The sequence below is a fragment of the Aspergillus chevalieri genome, chromosome 6 (genome assembly GCF_016861735.1).
Source record: "Aspergillus chevalieri M1 DNA, chromosome 6, nearly complete sequence".
Classification (NCBI taxonomy): domain Eukaryota; kingdom Fungi; phylum Ascomycota; class Eurotiomycetes; order Eurotiales; family Aspergillaceae; genus Aspergillus; species Aspergillus chevalieri.
Genome location: NC_057367.1, coordinates 1,188,033 through 1,208,059, shown reverse-complemented (window position 1 = coordinate 1,208,059; position 20,027 = coordinate 1,188,033). Strand labels below are relative to the sequence as shown.

The 20,027-nt window shown below is 48.8% G+C and overlaps 7 protein-coding genes across 7 annotated transcripts; 4 read left to right on the top strand and 3 right to left on the bottom strand.

Moving 5' to 3' along the window:
• Positions 1-3,690: 3,690 nt before the first annotated feature.
• On the top strand, positions 3,691-4,399 carry ACHE_60426A (DUF4452 domain-containing protein; the record flags this gene model as incomplete). Its single annotated transcript, XM_043281599.1, has 2 exons — positions 3,691-3,960; positions 4,085-4,399. The coding sequence occupies 2 exons, from the start codon at positions 3,691-3,693 to the stop codon at positions 4,397-4,399; spliced, it is 585 nt and encodes a 194-aa protein (XP_043139062.1).
• Positions 4,400-6,831: 2,432 nt separating this feature from the next.
• Positions 6,832-7,355, top strand: ACHE_60425A (transferase family protein; the record flags this gene model as incomplete). Its single annotated transcript, XM_043281598.1, has 2 exons — positions 6,832-6,928; positions 7,009-7,355. The coding sequence occupies 2 exons, from the start codon at positions 6,832-6,834 to the stop codon at positions 7,353-7,355; spliced, it is 444 nt and encodes a 147-aa protein (XP_043139061.1).
• A 3,005-nt stretch (positions 7,356-10,360) lies between these two features.
• Positions 10,361-11,820, bottom strand: ACHE_60424S (proline dehydrogenase family protein; the record flags this gene model as incomplete). The annotated part of the gene is made up of 2 exons (XM_043281596.1): positions 10,361-11,168; positions 11,219-11,820. The coding sequence occupies 2 exons, from the start codon at positions 11,818-11,820 to the stop codon at positions 10,361-10,363; spliced, it is 1,410 nt and encodes a 469-aa protein (XP_043139060.1).
• Positions 11,821-12,463: 643 nt separating this feature from the next.
• ACHE_60423A (Zn(II)2Cys6 transcription factor) lies at positions 12,464-14,175 on the top strand (the record flags this gene model as incomplete). Its single annotated transcript, XM_043281595.1, has 5 exons — positions 12,464-12,503; positions 12,550-12,570; positions 12,629-12,730; positions 12,779-13,000; positions 13,049-14,175. The coding sequence occupies 5 exons, from the start codon at positions 12,464-12,466 to the stop codon at positions 14,173-14,175; spliced, it is 1,512 nt and encodes a 503-aa protein (XP_043139059.1).
• A 46-nt stretch (positions 14,176-14,221) lies between these two features.
• ACHE_60422S (NAD(P)/FAD-dependent oxidoreductase) lies at positions 14,222-15,563 on the bottom strand (the record flags this gene model as incomplete). Its single annotated transcript, XM_043281594.1, has 2 exons — positions 14,222-15,304; positions 15,354-15,563. 2 exons carry the CDS (start codon positions 15,561-15,563, stop codon positions 14,222-14,224), a joined length of 1,293 nt encoding a protein of 430 aa, XP_043139058.1.
• Positions 15,564-15,970: 407 nt separating this feature from the next.
• Positions 15,971-17,833, bottom strand: ACHE_60421S (L-glutamate gamma-semialdehyde dehydrogenase; the record flags this gene model as incomplete). The annotated part of the gene is made up of 4 exons (XM_043281593.1): positions 15,971-16,143; positions 16,193-17,142; positions 17,191-17,663; positions 17,714-17,833. 4 exons carry the CDS (start codon positions 17,831-17,833, stop codon positions 15,971-15,973), a joined length of 1,716 nt encoding a protein of 571 aa, XP_043139057.1.
• Positions 17,834-19,564: 1,731 nt separating this feature from the next.
• On the top strand, positions 19,565-20,024 carry ACHE_60420A (uncharacterized protein; the record flags this gene model as incomplete). The annotated part of the gene is made up of 3 exons (XM_043281592.1): positions 19,565-19,688; positions 19,740-19,852; positions 19,926-20,024. 3 exons carry the CDS (start codon positions 19,565-19,567, stop codon positions 20,022-20,024), a joined length of 336 nt encoding a protein of 111 aa, XP_043139056.1.
• Positions 20,025-20,027: the final 3 nt, after the last annotated feature.

Here is a 20,027-nt window from a genome sequence, read left to right as displayed (position 1 = left end):
ACCTGATTAAAAGTCAGTCTTCGACAAGTTTTAAGGATCTAACTTCTAAGCAAACATTGGACTGCTATACCGGCGCCTACAACTCGGCTCCTTCCCTAGAGAGTATAACGGCGCCTACAACTTGGCTCCTTCCATAAAAAGCTGCAATTAATTAAGCATTAACGTACATGCCCACCATGATTCAACTTCCTCTTCACCACCATCAGTGTCCTTTACCCCTCCATCCTCTTCACCTTCATCTCTTCTCTCACAGTCATCTACATTACTCTCTGCCACACGACGGCAATACACTGTACTCATCATGCTAGGTCCACGTACCTTTCAACATAGCAAACTCAAGTGTATGTGCACCCAAGGGAAAAGTCACTGGGGTCATTGACTCAAATTTCAATGATTCTCAGATCTGTGAGGATTGCGAGCATTCAATAGCCATGCGCCTTGACTATGGTTAGTTCCTTATACCTCCTATAAGTTGATGGTCTATGGCTAATAGTTATTGTACACTTAGCTCCCCCGGGCCCTTCTGCTTCCAGTGCTATTACTGGTCCTACTCTCTCCAGCAACACTTCTTCCGGCATCACCATTTCTGGCAACATTCGATCGAAGAAGATAACCACATCTTACAGTAAGTCATGCCTTGTTGAAAGATACGTATGAGTAAACAGATATTTCAACTTGGGTTCATCCCCGGGCGAAATTGGTCAATGAGTTGATAGATCGACTTCATTAGTATCATATCATTCGAGTGCGCGGCACGCCAGCTTCTGGGAAAACAACTGTGATGAACCTTGTGGTCAATCGGTTGCTTGAAAAATACGGCAAAGAAAGGCCAGTTTATGTTCTTACTGAATGGGATGAGAGCACAGTTAGGGGAAACGGCGCTTGGGGTGCATACTTAGACCACGAGACAGGCGTCCACGGTAATCAGTCGCTCACCTGCCCGGCCTACCTAATTATAGATGAGGCACAAGAGTCGTACTGGGATGGCGCACTTTGGGCAGATCTCTTCAGACGTATTGAGTGTCATGTCAGCCCATACATCCTACTCTTTACATCATACGGCTCACCAGGCCGGAACTTTGTGGGCTTCAACGAGAAAAAGCATACAAAAACACCCCTTGATATTTGCCGCTGAAAAGCAGATATCACTACAAGCAGATGAGAATGTCACAGATTATGACCCGTTTCAAGAACCTTAAATTAATTGACGCCAGTTGGTCTGCTACTTGACAGATGAAGCACGTGAAATGGTGACACTAACCATAGAACAAATGCAGCCACATCCATCTTTGACAGAGGACCTAAAGGGGGGCCTGGTTTCACTCAGTGGTGGACACATAGGGTTACTCATAAGCCTCCTAGATGCCCTAAGTGGTGTACCAGTCAGTATAGTAGCCCTTTTTTACCGTTCAGATATAGAATGCCCTCTCACATGGATGTTTCAATAGGACATCCACGACATTCTGCGAAAAGGCAAGATGCTTGATTGGCAGACCATGGCTAGAATCCTTTTCGACCGGCCTCGATTGTTCTTTCGACACCTTTCTAACCAGCCATTTGCTAGAGGCATGCCTAGACCCAATGAAACACAGTCAAGCGATACAATCAGAGTTTTTAGAAAGACTATTCTCTGCCGTGGTCTCTTGAAGCTAACAAAGAAGATATAGAATTCAAACAAGCTCCTGAGAACATTTGTCGCAATGGATGGCTGCATGAAGAGAATTCAGGTCAGGATTCTCACTATGTATTTGCCAGTCCAATACACTGGTACGGGGTACAAGGAGGGAATATCGATAGCGGAAGAATAGATCTTCCTACCCCTATCACGGGACAACGATTGAGTTCAACTAATCCGGCAATCCTCGAATATCAAAAGAGCGGTGACATGAGCGGATGACATGCGCAGGGCACACCAGGAACAACTCGTCGAAAAACGCCACCGTTGTGTGGCCATGAATCATGGGGGCCATGTGTGTGCTCCATACAGACGCCAGAGGATTTGGAGAAGAATTGTGTATGAGGCGATGTTTTGGTAATCCGGGCCAATCAGGGTTCCCGGAGATCTTCGACCCCATTTCCACATTCCAGCCTTTCCAGGCTCATTCCATGATCCATTGGAAATGGTGACAACGGGGTTATCCAGGGTGCTACTTCGACTACTTGTAGACCATTCCGTACGTACTCGTGGGTGATGTCTTCTCCTGTTTCATCTGTTGATCATAATGTCTGGGGAAATGGTTCGGCGCCCGGACACATGGTGACCCAAGTGACTCCTTAACTGTATCTGGAAGAGCACTCCGGGAAGACCGACTCCCGTTGACGCTGAGAAATGTCCGAATTCGGATCAAAGCAGCACCTGAATAGCGCCGGTTCCTGATTCGACAGGATCAAGATGCCTGACAGTCTCGCCACACTACTTTCTAGGAGGCGCTGCAAGGCGTGCAGAGATCTGCTGATCCAAGCGCCGTCATTGGCCGCGGTCCAGGGCCAAGTGGCACGATGATTTGGAACGAGTCCGGCGGGGTGTACTAGCCACTTGCGTACTATCTAGTCTGCCCTGCCACTCTACGGAGGACCGAGTACTTTGTACTGCCTCCTACATAGTATAGTGGAGGGCATACGTGGAAGCATGCCAGTTCTCGGAATAATGCGACATGCCAGGTCAACACCTCTACCCTACATAGTACACTACATTGTACAAGTATTTCGTACTCCGTTCTCCGTACGGAGTGCAGAGAGGATTATTGAAGACATGTCTCCCGTAATAAGGCTCATATTGCAGTCGTATTATCATCTCCACAGTAAATCCAGTCTAGTAATGCTAGTGCATAAGTACGGGGGAGTACGGAGAGTATCGTCATTTCAGGGGCGAGGCACCTACCAGACTAGTCAACGGCCGTAAATAACACCCTGCATGACAATACCATACGTGGATGCTGACGCTAGCGGGCATCGACCGACAGGCGCTAGTCCTCGATCAGAAAAGCCCTGCCTCCACCAACGTCATTAATTACCACTAAGGTAGCCGCCATATCTCCACTTTGCATCAGTCGGTTTCCCCATTGGTAGCCCGATGATAAACTTGCCACTAAGGCAGCCGCTATCTAAATAATGATTGGCTGTTGTTTGGTTCCTAAAACTGGTCGAATACCTTAGCGCAGAACACACAGCAGACAAGAGTGGAGATACAATGACAATACCATACCCGCCTTCAAGGAGACATCAGAATGGAAGATAGGCAGAAGAGACAGGAGGGTGACGGTAAGGTATGGTAACGTGCTGGTCATATTCCTTGCTGGGACCCGCTGGTGACTCCGCCCCAGCCGAAAAGAATAACAACATTACCGGCAGCCCCTCTTGGTGTCGTTCTCTTTTTCCTCTCGTTTTTTTTCCTTTCTTTTTCGCTTCTTTTCTGTTGGTCCCGCCATTTTCTTCTTAATTCGTACGATCTCCATCCCACAACGCTGCCTTTCGTCTCTCTCTCTCTCTCTTTCTTCTCTTTTCTTACCTTTTCACTTCCTCGAATTCCATCCTTTCCATCCTTCGCTTATCCATCTCCTTTTGTCTAATTCTTCCCTTTCTCGGACTCTTCTCCTTTTCTTCTTGCAAATATCTTTCCGTATATTCTAACGTTGTTCTCCCGCTGTATCTTCTCTCCAGTTCGCCTTCAACGCTCGACCACTACTACACATGTTCAATATGTCGACCTTCTTCTACAGCCAGCAACACCAGCACCCTCACGTCGCCCACATGCAAAATAACCACCACGGAGGCCGCTCCCGGAGGGGACCCAAGATGGCTGCCCAGAACACTCAGCGCCAGTTCCGCGGTGTCAAGAGCATGAGAGAACTGGCTGAGGCGCCCGCAGTGTCTGCCTTCCGGGCTAGATTCGAAGCTGGGCGGTCTTTTGACTTGGATGACGACTTGGAGTTCTGCCCGGGTCTCCTGACCGAGGATGATGTATGTGCTTCACCGACCAGGATTACCCCCCTACATTTTAGTAGAGAATGGCCTCTTTATCCCTTTTTAAGGAAATATAAACAAAGGGAATTGGTGAAACAGTTTATTGATATTTGTTTTGCAGTTGCATTCCATCCATTCTTCCGCCTCCGACCGCTCGTCGATGTCTAGCGGCTCTCCCGACACCTCTCCCCTCCAACACCAGATCCAGCCTGTTCAGCAGCAGGTCACTCCTTCCATCTCCTTGTCTCCTGCTTCCGCCAACTCCTATGTCCACTCGGGTGTTACTGGTAACCCCGCCCAGATGAACTTCCAGCAGCCATCTTCCGCCAGGACCCGCAAGGTTATCCCAATCGTCAACCCTGCCACCGGAATGACCTTGACTAGCCCTCCCACTTCCATCTCTCCATCCATGATGCACAACCAGCGTCGGTGGTGAGAGCGTCCTAGGTGCTAGTACCAAGCTGGCTTCTGGTTGGGGACGTATTTTGCCCTTGTGGCGCCTCCTGCATCATCGGGTTTCTATCAACCGCGGGTCTTGTTTTTCACTTTGAATTCGTTTCAGTCGACATAAATGTCTCACTATACCACGACTTTACCGACAGATTACTCTCGCCCTCGTTTTTTCACGAAAAAAAAAAGATAAAGCAGTGTTTCATTGTATATACACCCTTTTATTCCGGATGACGACCTCTTTTTTCGCATTAGATTATCTGCGATATCTCGGCTTTCTGCGAGCGACGGCGCCTGCGACTTTCGATTTTGCTGCATTACTCAAACTAAGTGATACCTTGTTTTTTTCGGTTGGCAACCTTGTTCTTTTTGTCTTTTTTCGACCTCGATGAATACCGCGATGATGCTTGGAGCGTGTGACAGTGCGGGGCATGTGTATCCCTAGCTTGGAGTTGTCTTGTGCTCTCTGGCTGGCCACCATTTTACGATTCTTTGCTAAATATTCTTTGGATCTTGGGTTGCTTTACTTGGGCGGAGTGGATTTTGTTTCTTTTGCATTGGGAGATATCTAGAAAGGCGGAAACGATATACGTCTGCATTGCTTTGGGATGTGTTGACCTTTTTGACTTTGCTATTCTTGCTTTTGCTCTTTGCATACCTTTCTGTTTTGGTTTGTTTGTTTCATTATGGATTGGGGATGGGTGACAACGATTGCTCATTACTTTTCCTGCCACCGGTTCCGTGGCAGATGGGTCTGGTTTGTTGTGAGAAAATCCTGGTTGGATGCGGAGTTGATTGATGTCTTTTGGGGGTCGCTCGTTAATCGCGAGTTTAGACCATTTGCACTAAAATTGTGTTGTTTCAATTTGATGTGTCGTTGGTCGACCATCTCTTTCGATTCGTCTTCCGCGTTGACTCGTTTGGATTCTTCATGGTACATTTTTTTTTTTTGTCTATTCTTTTATTTTTTTTCTTTCCTTCTGGGAACTCCCGGGGAGTACGATGCAGTGTATGATTCTTTTATATTATTTCTGGCAAATCTGTCGTTCTCATTGCTTCTCTTTTGTCTATATTGCTTTTTATTTGAAATATGAGGAAGCAATTTCATACATATTGGAATTCGCCATCTGTTGCCTCTTTGCTCGGAATGTAGGGCCTTCTCGTCTCATCAAGAAGCACGGCTTGCAAACACAAGGCCATAACCAGGATATTCAGCTCATGCTTATACGACCTTCATGCCCATCCGATTGCCGCTGCCTTTGTCTCTGAAATCTTGATGTCAACCGCCATACGCAAATCAATAGCCGCAGGTTCAATAACCAAACACAAGTCGCAGGGAAGCAATTGCAGATTGATCCTCGCCAATGATGGCATCGTCTATGTAGCCATCAATGATCGATTAAGTCTGTAAGTATTGTATGTAGGGCTGGGCTGGCTGTTCGGTCCAAACTCTGAATCTCACCGTGCGTCTGCTCGATCAACGAACGATTTGCGCTCGATTGGGTCCAGATATATATCCATCGATTTGAGATTATTGCAGCCGGTTACAATCTCGGCTGGCGTCCCATCTCTGCCCATCTGACCTCATATGGGTTTATCAACACTTCTGCAGTGTTTGAGGCATTCGTGGCCAGCTTGTCGACATTTCTATCTCGTTTTGCAAGGGCTAACTTGAGCTCTAGTGATTCAAAAAGAGTCATTATGAATCGTTCTTTGTTATCATCCCTAATCTAAACAAAGAGAAGTGGCCGATGTGTAGACTTGAGACATATAAATGCATCACTGGAATATAAAAACCCGTCTCTTCCCTTCTCGTCCATACAGCCCATTTCAACACCGCTTTTCATCCTCGATGCCGCTGTTTCTCGATCCTCTGCCACGGGTGCAATCAGCTCTTCTATCACATCCCCAACGAAATTACCGACTCTGATTTTCTTGACCATCTGCGCTCGTCGTTGGTGAATGCCCTCAAGTGACCTTCCACAAGGGGCTGGCCAGCTGCAATGGGCACCAGTACGACAAGGCGGGTCGCACACCGAATGCTTCAACCGGTCCATCATCGTCCATGGTAGCGAAAAGGATCCCGGTATCAAATGGAGCGTTGTTCGACATGTCTCTGTGTCGGTGCAGTCGTTTGTACCAAGCGCTTCAGAACGTGCAGCTGGGAATGGAGTCTGGATAGGGATGGATTCGTGCAGAGACTGTTCCTGTCCGATACACTGCTGACATTGTATGGTTTACACGAGTTTCAAGGTCTTTCCGCTATGCAGGTCCAGCTCAACCTGTTCAATGACGGCGGGTACGGCCTTGGTATCAAAATGGTTCATTGCTTGGCTGATGCACAGGCGTTGATGGCTTTTGCGAGCACTGGGTGGAAAGTGTCGTAAATCGTTCCATTCCATTAATGTATCTTCTCTAATGGGTGCACCCACCTTCAATCCGAGACTCCTAGATGCATGCGCTGCAGGACACATTGATGGACCATCAGCCAACCCCATCTGCATATCCGCAGCTCGTCAGTTCCCTCTACCTCGGTTTGGCTGGTGGCGCGTTGACGATCCCGGATTTTCGCCGTCTTTGATTCCGATGACGAAGAATTCCAAGCCACTGCTGGAAATGCTCGCCTAGATCGGACTAACACCTCCGCCCCTGGCCCCTGGACGACGTGTGACTTTTCCCGCTTGGTCCGGTACACGCAGCCGCACTATCCAGGACCCGAGCTCAGCCGACTCAAGCATCAGACCCGCGCAGATGGCCGTCCGGACATATCCCGGTTGGGCGCATTGCTGGCTCACATCTTGGCACCGATCAACCGGGCTCGCGGCCGTGGCGACTCGACTGACGGAGTTTTCCTTGACTTCACGCTGGGGGCGCGCAGCCGCGTATCGTCCCCATTGTCCAATTCTTTCATCGGATCGCCGCTGTTCCTCACACATATCTAAACGTCCGGCTCTACCGCTTGCACTTCAAGCGTAGGCGAAACGGTGAATCAGATCCGGCAGACGATACTTTGCTTCACACCTGAAGCAATAAGTGCCATGTTGCATGATGCCGCGCATGAGACCTTGCCACAGCGACTATGGCAGGCGCTTTTGGTCTCGCGGCATACATTGGCGTCTTGGTTACGGCTTGTTCTATTTCAGGTTGACTTTGTGAGTTCTGGACAGAAACCGCGATATGTGCATGCGGTAACCGAAGACGGATGGTTGTCTTCAGGTGATGGATTCGGGGGTGGATGATGGGGGGATAAATTTCGCTTTGTATCTGGATGCAGAGGCGATGGAAAGGCTTCTGTTATATGGACAGGTACATGTTGATCAGATAGGACTCAATTATTGGTTATATTCTACCTTTTTGATCAAGGCAACGAGGTCATAGACTTCCTTTTGGGCCCCATCACTGGTTTCAGAATGGATTGCATTGTGTTTTTTAGTCTGATCCTTTCTGTTGATAGTGCTCTTGTCAATTGAATGAAGAAAATAGGTATGTATTTGACTGTCAGTTGTATATGGTAGCAACTACGATGCATTGCCGACTCAGCGGTGGAGGGGAATAGTTAACTTATCCAAGGAGCAATGCAGTTCATTGAGGCTCTTTGGCAGTATCCCTCTCACTCCTTTGCTTCAAGTCAATATTTCCAAGATGACTGATGCCGATCATTACAAGAGACTTTGGGAAGAGTCCAAGGCCAAGCTAAAGGAGCTTGAGGACCCAAGACAGATGAATGCTGTCACCTTTACTTCTCAAAGCCTCTCCAATTTCAAAGGGACTCGGCCTTTGCTACCCAAGGACCCTGGACAAACCCAGCAAACCGCTTTCATCCGATTTACCTTCGCCAGTGGACTGATTTTCCGCGTCTTCAGCAGGAGGTATACAACAACGTGTTCGCTGTTTTATAGTCATTAAGAATCCCCTTTGGCGCCATTCACTTCGCGCATGGCTTAAAAGAGCTAGAGCATTATTCTTGTCGCCGCACCTTGGCCAGTGAGAGCGAAGTTCAGATCCTCGGACGTATGGCCATCGAGAACTATATCAGAAACATCCTCGCCAAGTTACAGTCTATTCCAGGGTGATCAAACATATTTCCAAACAATGTCAGAGTATCATTCGATAACCACTTTAAGTATGTTAAGTTAAACTCTCGAAACGATCCAAAACCATGCCATGTTGCATCCATAGCGAGATGAACGGTAGAAACGAACTGCTCACGGTCATAAAATATAAACCACCACACAAACTGTCTCCTGAGCACTTGCGCGCTGGCCATCGTCTGATGAACCCGGTAATGGAAATCATTCAGAACCCAGAAGTACATGCCAATCGTGAGGAAAGATTGCAATATGTCGCAGATATGAAAGTCGCCATTGTTGCAACTCAAGTGTTCGAGGCTAGTTGGACAGGTGTTTTTCTATATAGCAGAGGACGGCTCTCAGACTCTATACTACTTCTTGGTAGAACCTAGATTTAGATATTGAGTCGTTAGAAGCAACGCATGGGGGTAATGTCTGAGTCTCACAGTCAGTTATTACAGTGGGTCGATTGCTCGCACTCCGCCTTATGAGTATGAATACGTCGTTACGGGACCAGAATTGGTGCAATAAAGCTATGAGCTGGCTTCGTACGTGGACAGGTGGCATTGATCAAATCCTTGCAGAGTTCTCTAACGAGTATATTAACGCAAGTCCTTTTAGCTCAGAAAATATTCCTCCCCCATCTGACGGTTCAATGCCGTTCCGGTGTCGAGCACTGCGTTCACTTACTACTTCATCATCTGGTCATCCCATTGCATTCTTCCCCGGCCATTGATTCAGATAGCTACACCAGAATTGAACGGTGAACCCAGCATCCACCCCAGGAAACACGGGAAGAATTGGATTACTGCACGCAGAGCCGTCTTCTTGGCCTGCAGACCAAGGACGAACTAGACCCTCAATGCCAAAACATCGAACGCCACCGCCTCACAGCGCACAGACCGGCACCTAATTGATCAATCCGACCTGGTACGGCTCTTGAAGCAGCAACTAGGCGCCCGTCCAGATCACTACTGCGAGCCGCACAGTCCCCGGGCAGGAAGGGAGCCCCTTTCAAAACAAGTCTAATGCCACACGGCTACACACTCGTCGGCAAAGGCACAACCAGCACCCTATGGCCCGAAATACGTCGCGTAGACAATGTCTACCAAGTCCTATGAGCATGCCAAGGCTCTGCAGTCCCCGTGTTCCTCGGCAACCTCGATCTACAAAGAAACTTTCTTCATGCACCTGAGTACATGTATCAAGCACATGTTGTTGTTATCGTATGCGGATGAGCGGGTCGACCTCTCTCCATTTAATTCTGATGAAGTTTTAGTAAAGGAAGAGAAACGATCGGTACGTGAGATTCGGAAGCATGAGGTGCGGTATCGGAGTTTGTTGCTTGGGCTGTCTAATATTTTGTCGAATTCGAAGTTAGGGCGTATTCAGGTTGTGGGGTTTAATCGGTCAGAGTTGGCTAATAAGAGACTGGACTCGAGTGGTTCTGGGAAGTTGAGGAAACGGTCGTTGGGGGAAGGTGGTTCACGCGAGAAGAGGATTCATGGTGTGTAAAACTCTTATTATCCCATTTCATAGCGGATAGATCAACGTGGTACTACGGGATTAGACGTTAGTTTACGCGACTGCTACTGGTATCTTTGCGGAGTACATAAACGAGTAGCGTCTAGAGTAGGCGTGGCAAGTTGCAGTTTGCGGGGTTCGGGTTATACATCATATCAAAGGACTTCATAGAGATAGGATGTCCGCACCGGGAAGTTTCCCTATTGGCACGTCGTTAACTGCCAGAAGCAAAATCCGGGGAAGATTCTACGATCTGATAGCTTATTTGTGGGGCTGCGGATAGACTAACCATGTTTTAGCGTCTGCGCTAGTCCAAGTTTATCTATTTACTGTCTTGTACAACTTGTTATCTACTAACCACACAAAACCCCCAGAAATCTCCTCTTCACTTCTGCCTTCAACGCTTGATGTTCTGAATCGGTCCGTGCCACTGCATCCTGGTTCTCCATCGCCCGTCTCACGAGATACTGCAAACATTCTCCAAGACTTCCCCACGTCAAGCACTTGTAGACTCCCGGGGACATATTGTTGTGGCCCTTAACTTGCAACAGCCCATAACTCACCCCATCGGCCATTCCCATGAGCTGCCCGTACTCCACCTGGACTGTGGGGAGTTGTGCGCTTATCCGGGTCTGGTGCAGATTATGAGCAGCCATGACACTCTTGTAGTTATGAGATGCTAGGAATAGATCCGTAGGCGGGAACACCTTTTCGTTCTCCCCACCAAAACCGTTGAACCGTCTCGACAGCACACTTTGCACAATGGTATCATATGCCGTATCAGTCTCCTCCTTAGTATCATGGATCAAATGCCTCGGGTCCGAGCCCATGTACGCCCCACGAACCAGCTTCAGACCGAGAATAAATCCTTCACTTCCGGCTGCCTGCATGTGTGCCGCGATAACGTCCGGTGTAGCTTTTAGATAGGCCTGGTAAGTGTTGTACACGACGGCCCTGCCGTCTCGGTTGTACTTGCGCATCAAGTCGAGGGTCCATGAGTAAATTCCGTCGAGGAAAGCGCGTTGTTCGGCGTCCATTAGAATACGAGCATTCTTTTGTACGATGCGGCGGCATATTTCGTCGAGGGCTTCGAGCATTTGGGGTGGTGGGGGTGTGTTGCTGGTTAAGGCGTGTGTGACTTGGGGACCGGCTCCAGTCAACCTACTACCATTAGCGAACATCAGAGCAATGAGGGAGACAAGGGAACTCACTTGAGTGCTAGGTAATCACCTTCGCCAATCATGTCTATTGTTCTCAGTACGCCGTCCGTCCAAGCTTGGATCATTTCGTCTTTGTCGCTTTCCAATGCCTCCATTCTTTCATTGTTTTCTTCCTTTTGTTTTGCTAAGCGGTCATCCCGGGTGGTCTCTTTTGCGTATGTCAAGATAACACCCCGTAGCCCTGTATCCTTAAGTTGTCGAATAGTATCTCGCACCTGACCTTCCACCTCACCGGCACAGAAATGGTCATACAGAGTTCTCTTCAGAAAGCCGTGGATGAACGGATTCCTGTCCACATTGAACAAAGGACCTTTTGCCTTGGCAAGTAACAACAGAATTGACAGAGATGGAACTCGAAGGATCCAATTGGATGATATTGTGGTAACTAGAAGTGACCGTAGTAGCACGTTGGTCGGGAGGATGGAGTGGGCGGGCGGTTTGGTCTTTTGGTCGATTGCGGAAGGCTTGGATGTCTTGTGCGGGAGACCTGCTCCTGGAATCAAAGGGGATGCAGTTGAGCCTCGACGAACTTGGAATCTTGAGACATGGTTCTTGATTGCTGTGAAGGCGGCTGCGATTTTGTTTCTGAGCATCTTGCCGTATTGTTGAAAAGACAATGGATGGAATCAAGATGGCCAGGCGAGGAGGGCTCTTTTTCAATGTATAGTTTCATACATGCTGCGGGGTACGTGGGGACTAGACTAGGCGACAAGGCGTTGCATTGAAGCACTAGGGTACGCGTGATAGCAGTGATAGTCACATTTACCCTGATATGTCAGGTATGGAATCCGACCCTAGTTGCGCTTCGGATTCGCTCCCGAGGGAAGTTCTCTCTTTGGCGGACTCTGAGGGGCTCACTACTCCATAGTGTCACTGATAACGGCTTCTTTTGGTGGTGGGATTGGTTCCGATACGGGAGCTACGCCGAGTTTAGGGTCATCTGGAGAGGGAGCTGATACCCTGATAAGGAAAATGATTGGAGTACCGGGATCATCTTGACCTGATACCAGGGTTCGTCTGTCTCTAATCTGGACACACAGAGAGAGAAAGTAAGAATTGGAGCAGCAGGATGGATCAGTGCAGCGTACTTCCGTATAGATCAAGATACCTGATTCGGTTAGTGCAACCCCGCACATGACCACGATAAGTCAAGGATTCCACAGCGATGCCGTTCACTTTTTCTGTTACATCTACGGCAAAACATTAATCATTACCAGATAGAAGAATTTACCTACAATGAAACTGCGCAGTCGAACCGGTTGCTTGGCTTGCAAGAGTACGTCTGATCCATTGTATCAATGGACCCTGCTAACAGTTGACAGGTAGAAAGCGTCGATGCGATGGTACTGTTGTCCCTGGCTAGCGTCGGCTACATTGAACCAAACTGACCACTTGAACTAGAGGAACGGCCAGCTTGCAGGAACTGTCTGGTGCGAGGGGTCGTGTGTCCGTATCTTACTGAGTCGTCGCAGTCGATCTCATTAAGGTTCAAGATTAGCCGGTGTATGCATGTCTTGTGCTTGGTGTGTGTCAGCAGCTGATGTGGTCTAGGTGACGTTCATTGGAAGTCACGTCGGGGAGATCTACCCTGGCATTTTTTGAGTGTTTCGTCCCGGGATATGAGCTTGTTTTCTACCGAGCATGCTCTGTCACCAAAGGATGGGTCTGATATCGACGATGTCTCTCAAAGTTTCATTGGCGCTATTAGGCCCGAACTTTCAATAAGCCCGTTTGGAGGATGCGGGAGTCTTGAGAAGCAGCTTTTCCAATATTGTATGGAGGCCAGAGGACATCTATAAAAACAAACTAACAGGTTTACAGACTTAGAGGTCATCTGCAAGGTACGAGTTTTCCAAGACGACCAAAGCAACCACTTCCGATCACTGGTTATCCCATTCTGCTACGGACAACGACCATTATACTACGCTGTCCTTTCCCTAAGCGCCAATGACCGTCGCGCAGAGACATGCTTTGATTATGAGAAGGTCTCACTATCATACAAATCCCGAGCGCTCCGGTTGCTTCGCGAATCATTGACCGATATGCACTATGCAAACGAAGCTCTCATGACATGCGTTATTCTGTGCTCTTTAGAGATTGCTTCAGGCTGTCGACCAGACTGGGTTCAACACGCCCAAGGCGCCTTTGCTATCATCGACAGTTTCGCCAACCTCCTTGACCCACAGATACTCTTCTTCGTGTATAGTTACTTTCGCTTCCGGGCGGTTTTCTTCCTGACAACGAGTTCTCGCGAGCAGGCTGATGATAGTTCACGCAACATGTCAGCTCTACAATGTCCTCCAGAAATAGGATTGGACGTTGACCTTGGCTCGGATATTCGGGACAAAATCCAGCCTCATATGGGCTGTTCCCTCAGCTTACTCGATATCATAGCAAAGACCACGCACCTGGTTCAACGAAAGCGGCAATTACGCCAGAGTGGCCGCAGCTCACTGCCCTGCGAGGAGGACTTACGATGCCAGGCCATGTCCATCCGCAGCCAACTGGACTCGCTGACTGAGGAGAATCCATCCGCTAGCGACTACCTAGCAACATGTGCTGAATGTTTCCGCATGGCAGCGGATCTGTTTCTACAACTGGCGTGTGATATTCCGCCATGTCAGCCGGCACTGCAAGAGCAACTTGACCGCTTGTTAAATCGGATTGGGCAGGTGATCCATGAGGGTCAGGAGAGGCAACTGTTTCCCATGTGGCCGCTGTTTCTGGCGGGTTGCCTATCAACTACAGATGAGGATAGGTTACGGGTGCTGGACTACTTCTCTGTTCTTTTGCATCAATGGCCTATCAGTAATATCCCCATGGTACGTGAAGCTACAAAGACAATTTGGAAGTCGCGGGATTTGAATGTGGAAGAGGAGCAGAGTAAGAATGGATTCGATTGGCAAATAATCATTGAACAGATGAATTGGAAGCTAGCGTTGTCATAATGAATTAAACAAACAGTCTTTCAAACTCAATCAAGTCTGTGAAGTATCACAGCTTAGACGTCTTCTTGTTGATATCCGCAAACTCCCTCGTCGCCCCAAGCCGCCAACTAACCTCCCCCTTCCCATCATCCTGCCCCTTACCCTCCTTCCACCGCCACCTAGCAACTTCCTGCTCCCCCTCCTCCACCAACCTCTTTACCCACTCCCCCGCAATCGGCAACATCTTAAACAAATGTCCTGAATCCCCAGACAACATCACAACAGACCCCTCCATCCCAGGTACATAATCAATCACAAATTCCGAATCGTTCGTATCCGCAAACCAACACAACTTCTTCCCCACAAGCTCCCTCCCCTCCAACCCGGGCAATGCCTCCCTCAACAACTGCCGAATCCGCCCCTCGTCCTCAACGGGCAAAACATCGCTCTCCGCAAGCGTCTTGGGAGGCAACGACCGTCCAGACACAGGGTCCGTGTTGACATACCCACCGCCCATAGGACAAATCTTGAGCCAGTTAGTTACTGGGTCCGGTTCGAAGAAGAAGCCCAGGTCGCGGGCGTAGGTCACGGGGATGTTGCGCAGGGCGGAGGTCTCGTCGTCCGTCAGGTGGATGTGTGCTAGGGACCAAGATTTGGCAACGATTTGCTGCGCTGCGGACGGGATCAGGGTTGCTGCTGCGGCGCCGGTGGCGACGATTGTGAGAGTCGTTGGGATTGTGGTGCCGGAGTGCGTGCGGAGGGCTGTTACTTGCTTGGTGTTGGGGTCGTGGATTAGTTCGGTTATCCAGCCGCGGTTCTTTCCGAGGATGAATTTGACGCCGTTGGCTGCGGCGGCTTTGTATACGGCGAGTAGGGCGTTAGAGGCATGGGCGTAGCCGGCTTGGCGGTTGAAGTAGCCTTTCCAGCCGGGGAATTGGCCGTCGTATTGCCAGGCGATGTTGCGGATGTCATCGCGGGTTTTGACGTCCTGGATCTGGCCTTTGTATTTGGGGTGGTCACGGACTGTCGCGAGGAAGCGCTCAAGCGTATCGACTGCTTTCTGGGGCGCGGAGCCGGAGACTAGATGTAGGAATCCGGTCTGGTGGTAGTGAGGTGCGTAAAGGGGAGTTTTCCACGCTTCAATTGCTTTCTATGCGACATCAGCATTTGTATACTTTTAGCGAAGAAAGAAAGCGTACAATCGTCAACTCAGTATACCACGGATCCTCATACTCAGCCCTTACGATCTTATTAAGATCATAACCGGCCGACGAGCGAGGCGGAATCTGGTCATCCTTTTCGAAAACAGTAATATTTGTATACCCATCACTGGCAAGCTGGAGGGCAGTGGATAAACCGAAGACGCCTGCGCCGATAATGGCGATAGGAGCGGATTTGGAGATGGGCATTCTGTTGCGTGTAGTAAATTGAAATTGATGCAATGGTGAATTCTGTGTTGGATGGGGAATTGTTGGTCTTTATATGTACGTTTAGCTAGATCACACCATATACAAAGATTAGTTCGGTTCCATTATCCGAGTGACGATAACCCATGGCGCAAGTTGCGGTGGGAGGATAGTCTATGCGACGCATTCCACGATGCGGAGATGCAACGTTGTCTATGCAGAGGACTAGATTGATTAGCGGGATGGGCAATCTGTAGTTAGATTATGCGATGGACTATTAATTGGCGGTTAATAATTAATGTTTTACCCGATACGGATGGAATGAAGCTATACAACTGAAAACGGCTGACAACTGCATTGCTAACTGTTTGCATCTATGTACATTTAATTTTTCTTTCTAAGCTAGCTAATTACTGATTGCTAGGGTACTTGTATCCATCCAGCAGGAAAAATTCCTCCTTAATCGTCCGAGGACTTGTGAATCGCAAGAGAGCATTCGGACTACCGGCCTTGTCATTTGTTCCACTGGAACGGCTTCCGCCAAATGTTTGCTGTCCGATAAGTGCGGCTGTCGTTTTGCAGTCTACAAATGTTAGGAGATAGTCCAAAGAAGAGGGGAAAGATAAACTTACTGATATAGAAGTTTCCTGCCGAATACCGCAGCGTATCCTCAGCCTCTCGGACGGCCTTCCGATCCGCCGCGAAGACAGCTCCCGTTAGGGCAAATCCGCCGCCGCTCTTGTCAATCTTTTGCAAGATAGATGACCACTCGTTGTCTGGGTAGACGTACACTGTCAGCACGGGGCCGAAAATCTCCGTGTTGAACAGCGCGTGATCGATGTCGTTAGCCCGGTAGACGGTTGGGTGCACGTAGAAGCCCTTCGAGTCATCGTAAGTCCCGCCCGTGATCAATTCCAACGACGAGTCCTTGTTGCTGGCATCGATGATGCCCTTGATCTTCTCAAAGGAACCCCGGTGGATGACAGGCCCCATGAACGCATCCAAGTCCTGGTCGGGAGATCCAATGGTGATAGTCTTCGTTTGCTCCTTGAGCTTGGACAGGAACTCCTGAGCCCGCGACTCAGGGAGATAAAGTCGCGATGTAGCTGAGCATTTCTGTCCCTGGTACTCGAATGCGCCCCGGATAGTGTGGTAAACGGCGCTGTCGACGTCAGCCGTCGGATGAACGAGGTGGAAGTTCTTGCCGCTGGTTTCGCCAACCAAACGAGGGTAGTCGCGGTAGACTTTCTTGCCGATATTCTGTCCGACCTGACTATACAGCGAGCGGAAGACGTCTGAGGAGCCTGTAAAGTTCAGACCTGCAAATTCGCGGTGGGAGAGGACCGTTTGGGTGATTTGTTCGGCGTCACCGGTGACGAACTGGATCACGTTGGGGGGTAGGCCTGCTTCGAGGAGGATCCTGTACACCAGGGTGCTGGCGTAGACGTTGGATGGGGAAGGCTTCCAAACCACAACGTTGCCCATCAGTGCGGGAGCGGAGACTAGGTTACCTCCAATGGCTGTGAAGTTGAATGGCGAGATTGCGTAGACGAATCCTTCGAGGGGTCGGTAATCCACTCGTCTAAGACGAATTAGCACCGTATAGTTCGAGGATATGTAAGAGACTTACGTCCACATCCCCGGGCTCCCACGGTCCGGCTGCTTCTCCAACAACTCAGCAGCCAGATTACAGTTCAAACGGAAGAAGTCCGCCAGTTCGGCCGCGGCATCAATCTCTCCTTGCCAGATATTCTTTCCCTGTCCCAGCATCGTCGCAGCAATCAGATCATATCGGTACTTTCCAGTCACGAGCTCCGCAGCTCGCTGGAAGATAGCAACTCTGTCGACGAACGGCGTGTTTTCCCATTCCTTCTTAGCACCCAGCGCTGATTCAATCGATGCATTGACTTGTTCCGGAGTCGCAAGCGGATAGTTGGTGAATGTGGTAGCGTGCTCGGATGGAATTGGCTGTCCGATGGTATTCGAAGCCGACTGCGCTTTGCCGTTGACGAAGAATGGGCTTTCGAGCGGTAATTGAGACTTGAGGGTTTTGAGTGATTTCTCTAACTGTGCTCTTTCGGGTGATCCTTTGATGTAGTCAAACTGTGCTGGTTAGTCTTCACCCCTTTCTCTGGCTTAGCCATATTACTCACATTCGGTTCATTCCTGGCTGCTGGTAGTCGAAAAGGCACGGTTGTGACACTTCGTGCTTGAATTGATGGCAGGCGCAATGAGCGCGCAATTGGCAGCTTAGGAGGGATTCTAGACAACATTATCGAGTATACCGTGAGCTACTTGAATGTAAGAGGGGGAAAAAGAAAGACAACTTGAGACATTTGACTCGCAGCAGCAGCTCTAATATAGCGAACCATGCAATCGCATAAACTAACCAGAAGTGATCAGATCCGCTAGATAAGATACAAGTGGAACATTCGGGTAGTCCAACCGAGAATCCACTAACCGCATTGTTGCGGATGGCTTTCCGTCACGGATGACCTTCCGGAATAGAATCCTCTACATTATTCTTCATAGCTTTCCCCGCACGGCTTCCTTTTCAGTAGTACAAGTTCGTCCGCTGTAGTCCATCGAACACGACTATTCAAGGAATAGAGGATCTTCAGAAGCGTTCGGGGACCAATGTAACAGTCGTGGTACATTAGTATCAATCCGGCCATATCTGCAGCGTAGAGCTACTTTAGTGGAATTCCATATGGCACGATAGGGATTTCATGCTCCTTGGGCTGCACAATGCAACATGCTCGGCCATCTTATAGAGCTGCAGGCACAGGATGTCGACCCGGGATACTGGAACATAAGAATACTTTTAAGGCGTAAAGTCTAGCCACCTATTTATATTAAATGATAACGGCATTTATTTCACAAATAGCCATTTTCCGTCATGACCTTGGTTCTCACCCCCAGCTATGTCCACGGTGGACTTGAGTTTCGTTATGTCAGAGGCTTATTGTAGAAACACAACAACGCAGTGCTCCGGGCTGCCGAAGGGTTTGATAGTACGAAGCGAAAATAATTGAGTGTCTTTCAAACTTAAGTCTCTTGCAGGACTTCGGAGGTATCTGGCTGTCAACAACAAAAAGATCCAAAGCTTTTTGTTCTAGAAGCCCGGGTTCTTTCCTAGTGCAATCTCAGAGCATTTGATATTCCTCTCGCTTTCCTATTGTGTTATAGCATTCATGGATGTCTTTTGCCAAAGGCATGTCCCAACGGCCATGTAGCAGCAAGGATCGTCCATCCTGAGAGAATCTTGGGGGCGAAACACGATGCTTAACATAGTATGCTTTCACCCGCTATCGAAGCAGAATCAAGAGTATATATGTCTGGGGCATCTTCATATGCCTGTAGTAAAGCACTTAGACAACCCACGAGGCGGATATAGAGCCCACTCTCGCTCTTCAATGACATCTACAACCCCATAATAAGTCGGATATGAATATAGCAGGCCATCAATTGTAAAACGACAATAAAATTCATTCACTTCGTGTACGTTCTCCCTGTACATCTCCCACTGCTATTCTCGGCCATAGACTGATGATGTCATGTTTCTGGGCGGCCTCAACCTCCAGCAGAACAATAAGCCACAACACACCTACTCTCAAGGGGATAAGGGGTAACCTAGGTATAATTGAAGCTTGTTTAACAGAATGTTAGCGATAATAACCGAAAAAGAAGAAGAATCGCATATAAATAGACGTTCAATGGTCAAGAACTCCGTCTGCCCGGCACCGGATGTGTATGTCTGACGTCATGCTTGACACCACGGCGAAGATTCGTAATAATCGATTTTCTCCTGGTTGACCTTGGATCCTTCCTACCTTAAATTGGGCTTTTCGCATAATCCTACTTGTTGCTATTTCTTTGCATACGAAACCCATACAAACTACGCCGTTGTTGGTATATCAACACTAATCCATGATCTATACAGATCCGGGACTGACCATTCACGACGCAGATCTAAAACGTTTTACTATATTCCAACACTCACAATGTCCTTCCTCGCCTCTGCCCGCGCAACTCTCGGTCCCCGTCTCACTTTCCGCCCTGTCCCCGCGTCCCTCTCTGCCCTCCACAGCTCTCCCGCGAGGCTCTCCTTGAAGGAGTCGGATACCAGTGAGTCGAACAACTGTACAAGAAGGAGGCAATGCTAACAATTAGTGTTAGACCGTGATAACCTAAACAACATCTACGAATCCGAAAAGGAGCACCAAATCAAAGATCTGAAAGAGGGAAAGGCACACTGGAAGCAGGAATTGGCGAGTAACAGTGAAGCTTCGGTATGTGCTTCTTACATGTGCTATTGGGTCTAAATGCGTATGCATAGGAATGGCGTATGCTAACAATGCTTAGGTCAAAGCGGACCGTGAAGAAACCCAGACCGACGCCGAGAACATGGAGAAGCTGCAGCAGCGTACAAAGGATTCTCCCAGAAGTGCCCATGGCCCTTAAGTC